The sequence below is a fragment of the Misgurnus anguillicaudatus genome, chromosome 24, assembly GCF_027580225.2.
Source record: "Misgurnus anguillicaudatus chromosome 24, ASM2758022v2, whole genome shotgun sequence".
Classification (NCBI taxonomy): Eukaryota; Metazoa; Chordata; class Actinopteri; order Cypriniformes; family Cobitidae; genus Misgurnus; species Misgurnus anguillicaudatus.
Window position 1 is genome coordinate 7,334,978 of NC_073360.2, and position 16,192 is coordinate 7,351,169.

The window sequence follows — 16,192 nt, forward strand, 5'->3', positions numbered from 1 at the left end:
ACTTTTTCTGCGGCGTGAGCGCATGCTCGACGCAACAACAAACTGCCCTTGCGCGGCGCAAGCCATTGAAATGAATGGGTTTCATAGCGCAGTGCACACCGCGTCCTATGTGAAAGCCCCATGTGACTGTACCGTCAGCGCTCCTTCAAAAACGCGTGCTGCAGCAGGCGGCAAAAAACGAAAGGCATTTGGCACGCATAAACAGCGAGAGTTTAATCAACACTGTTTTTATGGAGCAGTGTCTGAATCCAACATTGAACATTTGATTATTTTTGTGTCAGCTTGCAATAATATTTAATGACAAGGCACATTCATCTCTACCAGGCTATACATGCCAAGTAGGGCATTGCTGTGGCTCTGTGGTATCTCACAGCAGATTGAACACAATCTCACAATGCTTTAGGCTGAGACAGTCTTTAGTATGCAGCTTGGAGGATCAGAAGCACAGACATACTGTATGTGGCTTCAATTACCATCTGGAATGTGTCTCAACCCACCTCCTGAGTGGATTGCAATTTTTCTGAAATGCATTCTGGAGGGCATTTACACTTAGTCTTTCTTACTGGATAAAGTTTTCTTGAGAAAGTCACATCATCAGGTTTCTTAAGAAAGTCAAATGCATTTTAAGCGACATGTGGGCAAGTGATGACAGCATTTTCAATTTTGGCTGAACTATTCCTATTAAGTGCTGAACAGTTTCATGCAATTTCTAGTATTGTGGCTAAAGCCACTCCTGTTGATCTAAACACTTCCATATACTGAGTCAAAAAATCATCTTTTGGCCAGAAGTTCCTCTTTGATGCTCTCAGATGTGATTTATATCTCAGGATTAAAGTAAATCCCTATAAAGTATCCTTCTGAATTCCAGGGGTGGTGAGCATTCTTCTCAAGTCAAAATACAATATCTCCTGCTCACAGTCTTTCTTTGTCTAATGCACATGAACTCATCTGCCTTTCTCTCTCTCTTTCTCCAAGCATTTCCCATGCACCAGTTTAATGTCATAACAGAAAGTGCCATACAGCAATACATTCATTGCCCTCCAACCCATAATTTCTGCACCCTGACACATTGAATGAATATTGTTGGACCACTTACAAAGAGAAGTATGGTAATCAGTTTATGACGTTTTGCTACAAGCTTTCCCACTCATAAATATCACCATGTTGAAGGCTGTGCGAGCCATTATTCAGCTGTTTCCAGGTAGGCGTCTCCAGTGAGATTCTGATGGACCAGAGATAAAGCCACTGATAAAGCAACTCCACCATCAGTGGGGCATCAGAGCCATCAGAACAACTTCAAATCCTCCCCTGAAGAGCAGACTGAGTTTCTACTGTTTTCCTCACCCTACAAACTTCTTGAATGTAAGAGGGCAGGCTTGAGAAGAGTCCAAAACAAGCCCAGAACACCTCGAAATGACAAAAAGTGCTGCTGTTGTTAGCAGACTCAACAATCAAGCGGTTGCCGCAAATAGCGGGGGACTTCACTTCCAAAGGAAAGATGGGCAGGTGACGTGAAAAACGAAAAACCCAAACATACCCGTGACCTCAGCAGAAGGAAGGTGAAGGAGGTGAAGTATGAAAGTCAAGTGTTTAGCCAAAATGTTCCTGACTAGTATTTGTTATTCAATCAGAAAATCAAAGGCCTGAACAAGAGAACCTGATCCAAGATAACATCTTAATCAATCCAGCACCAGTAAGACAACACCCCTACATAGTTCCTGAACACATGCAACTATGTTCAAGGCTGATCCTAATGTTCCTGACTAGCATTTGTTATTCAATCAGAAAATCAAAGGCCTGAACAAGAGAACCTGATCCAAGATAACATCTTCTTAATCAATCCAGCACCAGTAAGACAACACCCCTACATAGTTCCTGAACACATGCAACTATGTTTAAGACTGATTCTGGAGATTGTTGAGTGCACCCAATAGTTCTTTGTCCAGGAGGATGCCTCGGACTATACCTCAAGGTATCCAAGGAGAGGAGAAACCTGAGGTCTACTTGAGCTGGAATATGCTACTAAGGAAGTCCAGATAATTTGCCATTGAGGGAGGAATGCCTGGGTATTGAGTGCCAACCAGTCACAGCCCGGGCCTAGTTTCCACTGGAAGGAAGAGAAGGCGATTAAAGCTGCCTGTGTCCCTATATTTGGCCCCTTTTCAATGAATTCCACATTCAACCTTGTTCAGTTGTTGCTGATCAGATAAGTCTCGCAGCAACATGTAATCAGTGATATCCAATCATCAGCTGATATCTGATGCCCAATTTGTTTTCTTGGGTCCTGTGGATTATGAAAAGAATTTTTAAGATTTATTTGCCACTTGTCTCGACAGCATGTCCAGCATATCCATGTCCAGGCTACTTAATTCCGGTCCTGGAGGGATGGTGTCCTATAGGAGTTGAATAGCCCTGCCCTAAAGGATTCTGGCTTTTAGAGCCAATACTTATTGATCCCTAAGAGTGACCAGAGTTTGATTTTACATCTGAGTTGCTTAAACACTATGAAGAATACTTGTTTCAAAATTCTTATGTTCCAACTGATAGTGTCAGAGATCCAATCGGGGGATTGTTTTGTCTCTCACAAGATGCTGTTCTCTCTCACATAAGGTGCTGAACTTCAAGAAGGCCCTACTTTTACTTGGAGAACCACCTTTTTGTGGAACTCAAACATGATTTAGGCTATTTCGGAGACTGCTGGGTTTCACGGGCTGGATGCCATGGTGCAGATGTGGCCGAGGTTCCCTCTGTATGCCTCTCTCTAACAGCTGTAGTTTTAATCCATATATTTAGTTTTACATGTGCAAAAACATCAGAACATGAGGATTCACATGTCATCACATAACGTGAACAGAGAAAAATAGAATAAATACACCCTTAAAATTATTATAGTGTGATTTCTTTAGGCTACATAAATTAATGTACATGTGTATTGTGTAGCTGGATGTGTTAATGTAATGTGTGTAATGCTGCGTACACACCAAATGTGAAGCATCGTGTTACTCGCTCTAGATCACTTGTGGGATTTAACTTCGTGTCATGTGAATTTTCCACTTGAGTTGAATATTTTCAATTTGCAAGGATGATGCATTTGAAGCAAATAGCGCGTGTTTGTAACAATCACGCCGCCCAGTTTGCATCATTCACATCGCCCGCACAAGTTCAAGTCTATTCGCGTCTTTGCATTGAGTAATGAACTCACGCAAATAGTTAAATTCGCTGGTGGGTACGCCCTATAAGAATACTCTTAATGGGGATAGAATCATACTTTATGCAAGTATGAAAGCTTACCCTACTGATAAATCCAGCTAAGACCAGCATAAGCTGGTGAGCTGGTTTTAGCTGGTCCCCAGCTTGGTTTTAGCTGGTTTTGCTGGTGTAGGAAGCTGGTCTAGTTGGACTTAGCTGGTCATGCTGGAATACCAGCTGGCCCACCAGCATGACCAGCTTTTTCAGGCTGGGAGGACCAGCGTTAACCACCTTAAACCAGCTAAACCCAGCTAAGGCCAGCTGCCAGCTTGTGCTGGTTTTGGCTGGATTTTTCAGTGGGGTAGCTAAGCCACTTAAAAACTGTAGGCTAACGCTCTTCTGAAGTCACATACTTGCATAGAGTATGTTTTGGACATGCGTGTTATGCTAAATGTACAGCCAAATAAACTTTGCAGACATTGCACTTGTACAATGTTGTGCCCAAACTGTAAAAATAAGGAGCATAAATATGCCCGTTGTTCTCGTGATCCCTCAGATCCAGGCCAAATGACTCCCAGGCCCAGGCCTGCATGTTTTCAGAGGTCTCTGTGGACCCGTGTGCCCAGCTGTGTGTGTTGTGTTCGACTTGTGCCAGGGTCTTGATTGAAGTGGAGTGCTTTGTGCCAAGAATCACAACTGCAGGAATGCTTGCACCGGATTGTTCCCGCTCACCCCGTTCTACTCAGAGTGACCATAAAAGGGCTAAAGAGGATTGTTCAAAAGAAACTGGAGTGCTTGCAGCAGGAAAGAGTTCAAAACCGATCCTTGTAATCTAAAGTAACACGAACAAGGTTTTGACAGAGACCCACTTCCGTACTTGTCATGTGAGTGATGTAAGCCCAGTTTTCATCCCACCAACAGTTTAAATGTAAAAAATGAGGCAAATGTGGGTATGCACATTTGATCTGGTTTTTATTGCTTTGGTGAATGAGAAGGTACATGTTACCATACATATGACCTTAATATAACCCAAAATAACGTTTAGTTAGCTATCGTGCTCTATGGGCAAAAAAATGTATGTTTCTGGCCAAAAATATATATGCTAAATACATTTTGTAGAAAGTAAAGCGTAATTAAATATATTTTTGAATTTGAAAATATATTTAGTTTTAACCTTTTTAAGTTTACAATTTTGCAAAAAATTTATTTTTGGCCAAATTATATTTGAAATATATGCTAAATACAAGCAAGTTTAATAAAGTATCTTTTGAACTTGAAAATATATTTAATTTGAACCTAAAATACCTTTCAGACAAGTTATTTTTAAAAGTTTTGTAACTTAAACAAAGTTTTTCTTCCAATGTAATGTGAATATATTTCCTTTCTTTGACATATATGGATGGATAAATATGCGTTTTAAATGCTTTAAAATATATTTATTTTTAAAAACAAAATATATTTCAAAACATACAAAAATGGCCAAAAAATATATTGGTGCAAAAAATATTTGTGTAAACATATTCCAAAATATATTTCAGCAAATTGGCCATTTTTTGTATATTTTGAAATATATTTAAAAATATATTTTTTGATGCATACGACTTTTTCTTCATTTGAACACAAACAAATCATTTTATATTATTTCATCTTATATTGTGTATGCAAAATGGCTCCAAAAAGTTCATACATCCATCATTAAAGTATCCAAATGACTCTTCTAAGTTAATAAATGTTAGAGAGACAGCGATTCAAGATATTTAGTCAAAATGACATGTAAACAAGCAGATCCAAGTGATATATTCAAATATGATAACTCTCAATCTCATTGGTTCTTCTCATGACAAAAACATGCTTACATACATATCACAAGCAGTAATTTACAATACAGCATCCAATATACATTACACAAGTGATTACATCCTAAGATGAATAGTACTGTTTAAAGCGTGAGAAATCATCAATAATATTTCAAACATTCACATTTCTAATTTTATATAGCTTTTATGTAGTCTTTGCAGAATGTTGATCTTGATATATAATCCACTTACACATATGCAGTGCATGCTTAACATACAGCTATGGTACAGATGTTCAGAAGGATCAACTCTAAAGACTGACACAGATGCCATCTACAGGATGATATTATATCTTCAAATAAAACTAAACAGGTGCATTCAGTGAATTCATTTCGACTGGCATCCTCTTAAATCCTCAACATGACCCGTGACATTGCTATCATCATGTTAGGAGTGAACCACTTACACCAAAGATATATTATAATAAAAATATATCAGTCACCTAGCAATGTAATAAGGACAGGGGTGATACGCTCACATTTTTAAAGTTCCAACACTACTTGTACTCTTGGTTATTTTCGAGTAATAAAAACTTAAACTTTACTGTATTTTCCTGCAGACAGACCTACGAAACATCTGGAAACATGTTCAGTGTGATTGACTCTCTGCTCTCTTAATGGTTGAATTATTAGTTCTGGTTATTGTGGTGTTGTTGTGATGGTGGATTTGTGTTCCCGGTGGGTATTACAATGAATGACTGCTGTGGATAAAAAAATGGCTGAAACACTATTGCAGAAAGTATTTCCATCTCTGGGAAATGTCATAACCAGACTAATAGAGGTCAAGAGACATGTTTTGATGGCAAAGCTTTTATAACTGCAATCTCACAGCTGGGTTTGAAAAAATGTATATGGTTTACAGTAGTAATGAGCCACAGAAAAAATGTTAAAGGCTTGCCTGAGAGCTACATGGACCCGGATTGAAGGAATCCTCTCCTTCTCTCTGCGTGCATTTTTTACCATATTCTATACCTCAGAGAAGTACTGTATACCTGAATGTAATTTCAACAAAATAACACTTTTACACGAATAATGTGCTTGAACTGGAAAAATAGATTTTATCTAAGAGGTCCACATGAATTAGGCTATATAACAAAAACATATTTTGTTATATTTTAAGAAAGTTGTCATGTCTGTGGTGTTACATTAATGGATTTTTGTTGACATGAAGAGTGAATGATAAGCTATTCATATTCTTTAGCTTTGAGACATTTCTGACAATTTCATGTGATGCACTTTTATGAGTCTTATACATATTTAATACATTTTAACAGATATACCTCTTGTTTGGCATTCCCCCCAAAAAGTAAATTTCTAAAAATATGTTTTAAATATATGCTAAATAAATTTTGTAGAAAATAAAGCTTAATTAATTTTTGAAAATATATTTTCAACATATATTAACAAATACGTTTCAGGGGCAACAAATACATTTTTAATTTTACAATCCATATGGCAAAAAATATCAAAGTTTGTATAATTTGTATAAGTATATTTTTGCAGTTTAAATTATATTTGATTTTATCTTTTAAACCTGTTATGTTTACAGGTTTTGTATAGTTTTTCTGCCATGTGACATGAATATAAATGTTTTAAAATATATATATTTAAAATATATATTTCAAAATATACAAATATTGATCAAAAATATATATGTCAAAATGCATTTTTGTAAACATATTTCAAAACATATTTCAGTAAATATATTTTTGTATATTTTAAACTATATTTGAGAATATATTTTTTGCCAAATAGGTCCCTAATCAAGAAGAATGACCAACCTTACTGAAAAATGTACTATAGTGAATAAACAAAGTTGTATATTTTTTGTTTTATGTAACATGCCTATATTGAAGATAAATTGTCATGCACTAACCAAAAGTCAACAGACTTTTCCACTATTTACAAAAAACTTAAATTCTCCATAATCAAGTCTTAATGGATGGTGTTCATGAATTGCATCCTTTTTTCAAGTTTCTTTTATAGGTTATTTGTTTAGGGATTGTCCTTCAACAAAGTCTTTCTGGACAGATGTTGAATTATTAACTGTCCAAAATATCCTTCTAAATTTTTCTTTAACTTATAGAAACCTTCTTTTTGGAATTTATGTTAATGATAAGAATTTAATCAATGCAGCTTTTGTGTGAATCTTCTTTTTTTCATTGGAATGTTTCGTATCAATAATCTTATTTTATGCCCTCCCTTCTTTTATTTCTTTCCTTTCATTTATTTTTTCTTTTTTATGATCTTAATGTGATCTAAATTTAAACTCCATGTGATATTATATGTTGGTTTCTTATGTATGATATATCATGTAAATTACTGAACCACACTTTGTTTTGTTACTTGGAAGATTTTGTTTATTTGTTACTATTGCAATAAACAAATGAATTACAGTCTCTTGCGCCCTCTGTTGTCACATTCATGAATTACAGCGCGCTCTTGCGCCCCCGTTGGCAGCTCTATGAATTACATTGCGCTCTTACGCCCTCTGTTGAACTGCTAGAGTTAAACTCTTCCCGCAGTCTCTGCGTGCTATCAATGAAAGATGGCGACCAGAGTCCTTCAGAAGGCTTGTTCCGGCCTTTATCAGGCAACACACAGGGTCAGGACAAAGGGACGCGTTACCTCTGCGATCAGGTCAGACAGTGCTATCTGATTTACACGCTGTTAAGCGCGTGCTCGTGCTGTAGCGCGCTGTGCCAACTAACAACTACTATGTGATGTTAAATGCAGCGATGCCTTAAGTTAAAGCGTGATTACTCTTACTGATAAATGAATCATACTGTTTAAAATCTCTTATCATTGTGTTCATATGTTTGCGTAAGCAGATAAAATCGATGAGAAATGCACAGCAAAGTAAAGCACAGACACGAATCTGCTGCTCAAGGTCAAAATTCAGCCATGAAACCTTTGTTGTCTTCTTCGGGTGAAGACTACTATTAATAGGTTATTCATTTTGTATGTGTTAATTGATTAAAGTTTATAATAGTTGAACGCCCAGATGTTGCATCAGGATGAAGTTTGTAGCCTATGACTTGCATGCATGTACGTTAATATTGATGCATGTTGATCTTCAGCTGGCTGGCGCTCCAGTGTGCACGTTAACACAAATAATTATTCTTCTCTAAGATGTTAAACAAAATGCAACACTTATATATTTACGCAAACATTATACGTGAGTTTATTTGTGAAAACTGTTGTGTTTTAGGTGCCTGTCAGTGTCTAGTAATCGTCATCGAGAGGACAGCTGGTTTAAATCACTGTTTGTGCGAAAGGTGGACCCGAGGAAAGACGCTCACTCTCATCTGTTAGCCAAAAAAGAAGACAACAATTTATACAAAATACAGTGTGAGTTATATTTACCATAAGTCCTCTGCCATACAAATTGATCATTGACTCAAATAAAGTGATTGTGGTTGTGTTTTAGTTCACAATGTGAAACCCGAGTGTCTTGAGGCGTACAACAAACTCTGGTAAGTTAAACTTATTGCATTAATGCCATTAAACGAGTTCTGTTGGGAAGTTAAAGAGACTGAACTGGTTTTACTGCTGAAGTTCAGATGAAATGTCCTCTGTCTATTCCTGGCTGTGATTGGCAGTAACATTCGAGGAGTTCATTCATCTGCTCGGTCACGTGTTGTGTAATAATACACAGACGTCACTTAAAGGTGCAGTGTGTAATTTTTAAAAGGATCTCTTGACAGAAATGCAAAATAATATTCAAAACTATATTATCAGGTGTGTATAAAGACCTTTTTTATAATGAACTGTTAAGTTTTTATTACCTTAGAATGACTCATTTTTATCTACATACACAGAGGGTCCTCTTACGTGGAGGTCGGCATATTGTGCCACCATGTTTCTACAGAAGCCCTTAACGGACAAACATTTTTACTAAGTTGTCTTCGACGATGACATGTTTGTCCGGTGGCGGCTACCGTACCTTCTCTATGCGTTTCAAAAGGGAGGGGTGAGCAGCCATTGGTTGCAATTCACAACCTCACCACTAGATGCTGCTAAAATTTACACACTGCACCTTTAACCAAAACTGAGTGTAGATGATAAACATGCGCTGGTTTTCTAAACTTGTCAACATGCCCCTAACCCAGAATAACTTCGGGCCCCCAAAATGGAAATTCATGACATAAAACTTAGAAATTTAAATTAAACAAAGCATAATAATTATACAATGTAGTGGTTTTGGTTAGTTGCCTTATGTGTCAGAATTTCTGATAAATTAATGTATTTTATAAAATGTTATAAAACTGGGGCCCCCCTGGCACCATCTCTACACATTTGGTGTAGATGTATAACACAGACAAAACTGCAGCAGCCCCAAAAAGTATTTGCACACTTATGAAACACTGTTCACAAGTCGATTTTACTCTTTTGTCTGATGTGAACCGGGACATTCAACAGAAATGTGTAACCCAGGGTTTTGTATTTATTTGTACTGAATAAATATGTGTGTGTTTCAATATAGCGGATATTTGGTGAGGCCAGACTTAAGTCTAGTCCCAGTCTGAGATGTCTGTCTCTTTACTGAAAACAACTTTTCTTCAAATATATCACAGACGTTGTTTTGTCTCAAGATGCACACCAGTCATGTTTATTTCCTATAAAGCTTCTTATAAATCCAAATTTACTGAAAGCCTAATCCTGGCTTGATCTTAATCTGACTTGATATGATTGTGTTGTTGAACTTGTTTTGGACAGACACTGCATGAGTTTCAGTCACTGAATGATATGTCATTTGTGTTGACAGTGAGGATGTGCTGCCATCCATCCATAATGACAAACATTACCCGTGTGAGCTGGTGGGCACGTGGAATACTTGGTATGGAGAACAAGACCAGGCTGGTAGGACACGTCACCAGACCCAATTCACTCTCAGGATTGAGTTTAACATTAGACTAATCTTTAACTTTATAAATGGATGATACTTTTATCTCTTTTGTTCGGATGAAATTATCTGCATGTCGTCATTAATAAAGGCCAATAAAAGGGTTAGTAATATGACTATTTCATTGTTGTTAAATAGCGATAATGCTTTGTCTCATCTCGCTGTCTTCATCACCTGTCTGCGGGTGTCAGATATTTAAACCGTGTCCGTCTGAAAAGAATGATTTCTTACTCCAAAATCACTCCTTTATTAAACAGTTAGGGCTGTCGCGATAACCGCAATCCCATATTACCGCACTACTGACACGCCATCCGCAGAGGATTACAAGCAAACGCAATAACCGTGGTGTTCACGTTTAATTCACTTGTTAACGTCATACGTGTTTGTAAAATAAAGCCCAAATTAAGTTTTTTTGTGAATTATTCAAAATGTAAAAAATACTAGGCTATTCATGTTTCGTTAAATCATACAGTGAAAACCGAGGCGGAACCTACACCGTCGCAGCTACGCCGTAGGACCTACACACAACTATAACGACCCCTTAAGGTGACAGAAATAGTGTCGCCCACCTCTACATACACTTTTAAAGTTTAAACCTAAGAGCCGATTCACACCGGATGCGTGGCGTGAGCGTCTCAGCTGCGTGGCGTGTCCGTTTTTATTAGGCCCATGTTATTAGCAGGTTTGACCGTGCACACCGCATGCATGACATGCACATTGTTAGATCTGGTCTCCACACCACAGACAAAATAAAAAACGATCCAGCCCCGGACACCAGATCACGTCAGAAAATATACGTTTACTTTGTTAAAGTATCTGTCAGATACAAGGCTGATCAATCGTTGCTAGAGGAGAGCATAAACAGAGGCGTAAACAGAGTCGTGAGACGGAGGTTTTAGATGATAAAATAGAACAGAGTTTTATTGATGGACAGTTAGTTTCAGTTGCATATGCCTCAATGTTCAAACCTCGTCTACCCCCGTCTACCCAGGAATACAGCATGCACCTTGTTATATCCAAATTTGCTCAGCTGCATCATCCCTTAGACCTTGGGCTTTCATAAACATTCTCTTTATCTATCTTGTTTACACACAGACAGAACAGTTCTATGAAACTTCCCAAATGTGAAACTGAACCACCAAGAGACATATACAATATAGAAATACAATGAATTAATGAATGATATAATAAAATACAGAAATATAATAATGAATAAATGAATAAAAAACAATAATGAATTAATAAACAAAAATGTAATAATAAAAATGATAATAATGAAATTGATAATGATAAAATGAAATAATCAAATACAATAATTAAATGGATAAAAACTAATGATTATAAAATGATTATGATGATTATGTAAATAAATGATTAAACATTAAAAAAACACAATAATAAAAACATTCGGCACGTGAGGATCTAAGGTAGGATCCTTCAACATCTTAAGCGCGGCTCGAGTGGCGCCGAAAACGTGGGCATGCTAGGAATGGGAACGCCCCCTGTTTTTCACTCCACACGCAAGCGTCTTGGAAGTGTTTCCAGACAAAATAGAACACAAAAAGTGGTTTATATGTCAATTTGACACATGACACAGTCTTTGTGTAATAAAATCAGTATGTTTAACATGAAGTAGGTTGCAAGTTGTTCATTTCCATTCGTCTCCCCATACGTCGAACAAGGGCAATCCAAATAACGTGACGTTTTTGTAGTTGAAACCGGACACTTTCAGATCAGTTTATCAATAGAAAATATACGTGTATACAGAATAGGCGAGCAGCAGCAGCGTCGCATCAAAAATGCTTCTGGTAAGCAAGGGCATAGAAAACGCCACGCAGCTGCCATGCGACAGACATGCCACGCATGGCCCTAACTGATCAATACAAATACAAAGCGCCACAAATACAAAACTGATTCAAATCTGCTTGAAATAAAAACCTTTAAATGTTTTATCTTTGTGTATCTACAGCGTTTAACACAGGTGGCCTTATTGTTAACTGACTAAACACTTAACTTTCACCTCTCCTGGCATTTACATATGCAAGTTTTTCGTCAACAAAGTCTGCATGAAACATTATAAACACGCACAGACAGACATTGAGATAAATGCTAAAACCAAAAGAAATAAGACATTAGTAAAGGAAAAGCACACAGCTGAGCTCCTGCAGTATTGCGTAAAAAAACATCCCATCATGCACCTTGTGATGTTGATCGACAGAATGAGTATACAGAGAATATGATTTGTTATATAATGTGAATTATTATATACACAAAACTAAGTGATTATCTATACGTAAGCCAGTGGCGGCCAGTGACTTCTTTTTTTTTAGGGCGCTCGATGCGAAGTTCTTCACAACATGTATGTAGCCCGTCATGTGTGTGGTTCCTTTTTCAAATTCTGCGTTCTGCGCTGTGAGAGATGCTCTGTGCATCACGTGTCTTGTCAAAATAAGTGCCTGCTGCAGATGCGTCTAAAGGGTTTATGATAAAAGAGACGCTCGCGTTTGCCATATACCCGCATAATCTCATGCATAATCAGAGTTTAATGTTAAGGGAGTGTCTTGCGAGTATTTTGTGAACGTGAGTGTCTCTTTTATCATAAACGGTTTTGACGTGTGTGCAGCAGGCACTTATTTTGACAAAATACTAGAAGCACATGGTTCACATGATGCAACAAACACATATTTTGAAAACGCAAGCAACACACATGACACTCCGAACACTTATTTTGAATTAGCGCCCCTCGGATGAGCAGTCACGAGCCGCCACTGATGAAATTAATAATTATTGGTGTTATTTCATCTTTTTAATGACTTTGAGTCATGACGAATGATGTGTTATACAAAAGCAGGTGTGTCTAACCTTTGTAGATATAGATGACTGATATATAACTGCTAGTTTAAATACGCAATTGCAAAACTAGTTTTTTCTGAATTGATTATTCATAAAATGTGGTGATGTGATCTTCATCTAAGTCACAATAATACACAAACACAATCTGATCAATGTAATGTGTTTAATAGATGTGTATATGAGGATTGCAACTGAATTTGTATCTGATTGTTTATGTAGTGCACTTGTGGAGATACAGAGGAGGATATCCAGCTCTTACTGAAGTCATGAGCAAACTGAAAAATAACAAGGTACATCTACATACACTATTAACACTGAAGTCATGCACATCTAGGACATTAATCATTAAACCCCCCTAATTTTGTTCATAAATGCCTGTATATTCAGTATGAATCCAGTAGTCACAGTTTAGTGTGATGTATATTGTGATCTTTCCACAGGAGTTTATGGAGTACAGGAATGAGAGAGGAAAGATGCTTCTGTCTCGTAAGAATCAACTTCTGCTGGAGTTCAGCTTCTGGAACGAACCCGTGCCACGAGAAGGACCCAACATATATGAACTCCGCACCTATCAACTGAGAGTTAATATCTCATTTCATCATAACTTGTCATAGTTAACAGATGTTTAAAATGCACCTCACATTTACACTGTTTGTGTCATTTCTTGTAGCCTGGTACCATGATTGAATGGGGCAATAATTGGTAGGTAACCTGTTTAATACAGTACATTAAATATTACATCAACTGAATGATATTAGGCCACTGATCTGAGACCTACTCGACCATTCATTCATCTCACATTTTGTTGTTTTTCAGTCAGTTTAATAGATCATCCAATGATTTGTTTCACTATAGCATTTCATTCTTGCGTGAAGGGGCCTTTAAAAAATTCATTAAGTAATGATGAAAGTTATGTTTCCAACAATGTTTTGTTCTTAGGGCTCGAGCTATTGGTTACCGGCAGCATAACCGTGAAGCAGTGGGTGGTTTTTTCTCACAGATAGGAAGCTTGTATATGGTTCATCATCTCTGGGGTAAGAATATCAACACACGTCATTCTTTAACTACATATTTAACACGAACTGCAATATTAATGTTGATTTCAATATTTCCTCACACAGACTTACTGTGCGTTCATACCAGATGCGAAAGAAGTAAATAAATCACGCTATTCATGCATAGTTGGACGCTTTAACATTTTGAGTTAATTCACTTCATTCGCACGTGAAATTTGGACTAGGGATGCACCGATAGGATTTTTTGGGCCGATACCGATTTAAACATAAAACTTCTGGCCGATACCGATATTAAACACTTGTATACAATACTATATAGTTGGTCTATTAGCTAGTTTATTTCTGCATCAAATTATTTTTACTAAACATGGATTGGATCTAATTAACATTCAACTGACCAACATAATAAGAGAGGCACAAATTAAGCTAAAACAAATATAATAAGACAGCATGACAACCTTCAAAGGTGGTTTTAGCTATTCAGCATTTATTTTATTAACAACATTAACTCATTTTTTACATATAATGGATTTCTTTATGCAGTTAATTAATAAACAATCAGTATCGGCCTTTCTCGTGCTATTGCCGATATTCCGATGGTTTCAAATTCATCAAATATCGGCCGATTAATATCGGCGGCCGATACATCGGTGCATCACTAATTTGGACCCGACTACAATTTCCTCAATATGTCTCAAATTTTATGCGTGTCAAACACCCGAAATACTCGTATTCGTAAATCGAGTCATTTGCACCACCTCATTCGCGGGAATCGCGGCACAGGATGTCTATCGCAACTTTGCATTGACTTTAGATGTAAACTTGCACTTAACGCTACATTCGCGTCTGGTATGAACACACCATTATTAGTATCAAAAGTTGACACTTGTGTGTTAATGAATGGAAGATTATTGTCATGTGTTAATTTAGACACAGACTGTTTAACTTTGTGACTAAATGTTTGTGTCAAGCGTACAAAGACCTGCAGTCTAGAGAAGACACGAGGAACGCTGCCTGGCGGCATGAAGGATGGGATGAAGCTGTATATTACACTGGTACATACACACATCAATAATAGCAATGACAATACTGTTAAGATTATCCTCAAGCTCATTGTCCTGTTAGTGGATATTTTCAGATGTCGAGTGTATATGAGGAGCTCAGATGCCAAAGGTGTTATACGCCACCTGCGTCAAAAATGAGATAATGTTCTTAACCGAGTGCTCACGGCACGTATACGTTCATAAAACACTTTCCCTTCAAATCCACTTAATCCTGACCTCAGGTCATTCAGAATTTTGTTGCAGAATCCATCAAGAGTCTGATATTAAATAATGTAGTTAACATGATGTTGTATAGTAAACCTTTCTCATTGTAGCTGTTGTTGTCTTATTTTCAGTGCCTCTCATTCAGCACATGGAGTCTAGGATAATGATCCCCATGAAGGCGTCACCTTTAAAGTAACCTACCCTGTTAAAACCACCACCAGGACGTCTGATAGATTTACAGCCATCAGTTTTACAATCAGCTTCATACAAACATGTTTCGTCTGGTCATAAAAAATTATTGTACCAAACCAAATATTTTTTTTTCCTGTGAATTTAGCCATGAATTATTTTTTAAATATATCTCTTTCTTATGTTTGTGCCACATCGAAATGTATAAAGGATCTAAAAGGACGTTTACGTCATTAAATTGAACTCTGCTGTAAAAAATTTGGACTGACAGGTGACATGCTTTTTAAATCTGTTGGGATTCATAACACTTTCTTAATAACAGACAATATGTTTTCAAGCATCAGTGAAATAGTTTTGGCTTTTTTTACATTTTTCAAACTACTAAAGAAGCACGTTGTGCTTCAGGAGATTCACTGTAGCTAATTTATTAAAGTATTTATTGCATATTTTCTGGACAATAAAATACAGTTTCAGGTTTTGCTGTTACATGATAAATACAACATAAACTATTGAACATATTTAAACAGATTTTATCCTTGTACAATAACAATCACTTGACTAAAATAAATGCCTTTATTTACACTAAATAAATATAAAATCAGTCAACATCTAAAGCCATGTTGGGGAAATCACGTGTATAAAGAAATGACTGTACTCAACTTTAATCATTTATATTTTTATTGCACGAGTACACAGACTTGTGTTTGAAGTGTTGGGTTGATTTTTTTTGTTGGTTCTGTACAATGTCTTGTTTTCTGGTTAAATAGTTTCTACAGTTGTATTTTATTTACAGATTAATTTCCTCTTATGATTTTGTTTTGTGGTTGTTGAAGGGAATTTGGTAGCAGAAAATTAATGGACTGTAACGTTTAATAAATCAAGCTATATCCTATTCAGTGTTTTGTATAGTTTATTC

General features: G+C 36.8%; 1 protein-coding gene across 1 annotated transcript; it reads left to right on the forward strand.

The window, feature by feature from the left end:
• Positions 1–7,525: 7,525 nt before the first annotated feature.
• nipsnap2 (nipsnap homolog 2) lies at positions 7,526–16,168 on the forward strand. Its single transcript, XM_055195794.2, has 10 exons — positions 7,526–7,684; positions 8,256–8,395; positions 8,475–8,520; positions 9,813–9,907; positions 13,023–13,093; positions 13,244–13,384; positions 13,474–13,505; positions 13,743–13,837; positions 14,791–14,874; positions 15,219–16,168. Exons 1-10 carry the CDS (start codon positions 7,593–7,595, stop codon positions 15,281–15,283), a joined length of 861 nt encoding a protein of 286 aa, XP_055051769.1. The 5' UTR covers positions 7,526–7,592; the 3' UTR covers positions 15,284–16,168.
• The last annotated feature ends 24 nt before the right edge of the window (positions 16,169–16,192 follow it).

Bases quoted from the DNA above. Each gene is read 5' to 3' on its own strand.
- nipsnap2 (XM_055195794.2), top strand. From the start codon at position 7,593: ATGGCGACCAGAGTCCTTCAGAAGGCTTGTTCCGGCCTTTATCAGGCA. The intron at 8,521-9,812 runs GTAAGTTAAACT...TTGTGTTGACAG, and splicing joins GAGGCGTACAACAAACTCTG to TGAGGATGTGCTGCCATCCA. The intron at 13,094-13,243 runs GTACATCTACAT...ATCTTTCCACAG, and splicing joins GCAAACTGAAAAATAACAAG to GAGTTTATGGAGTACAGGAA.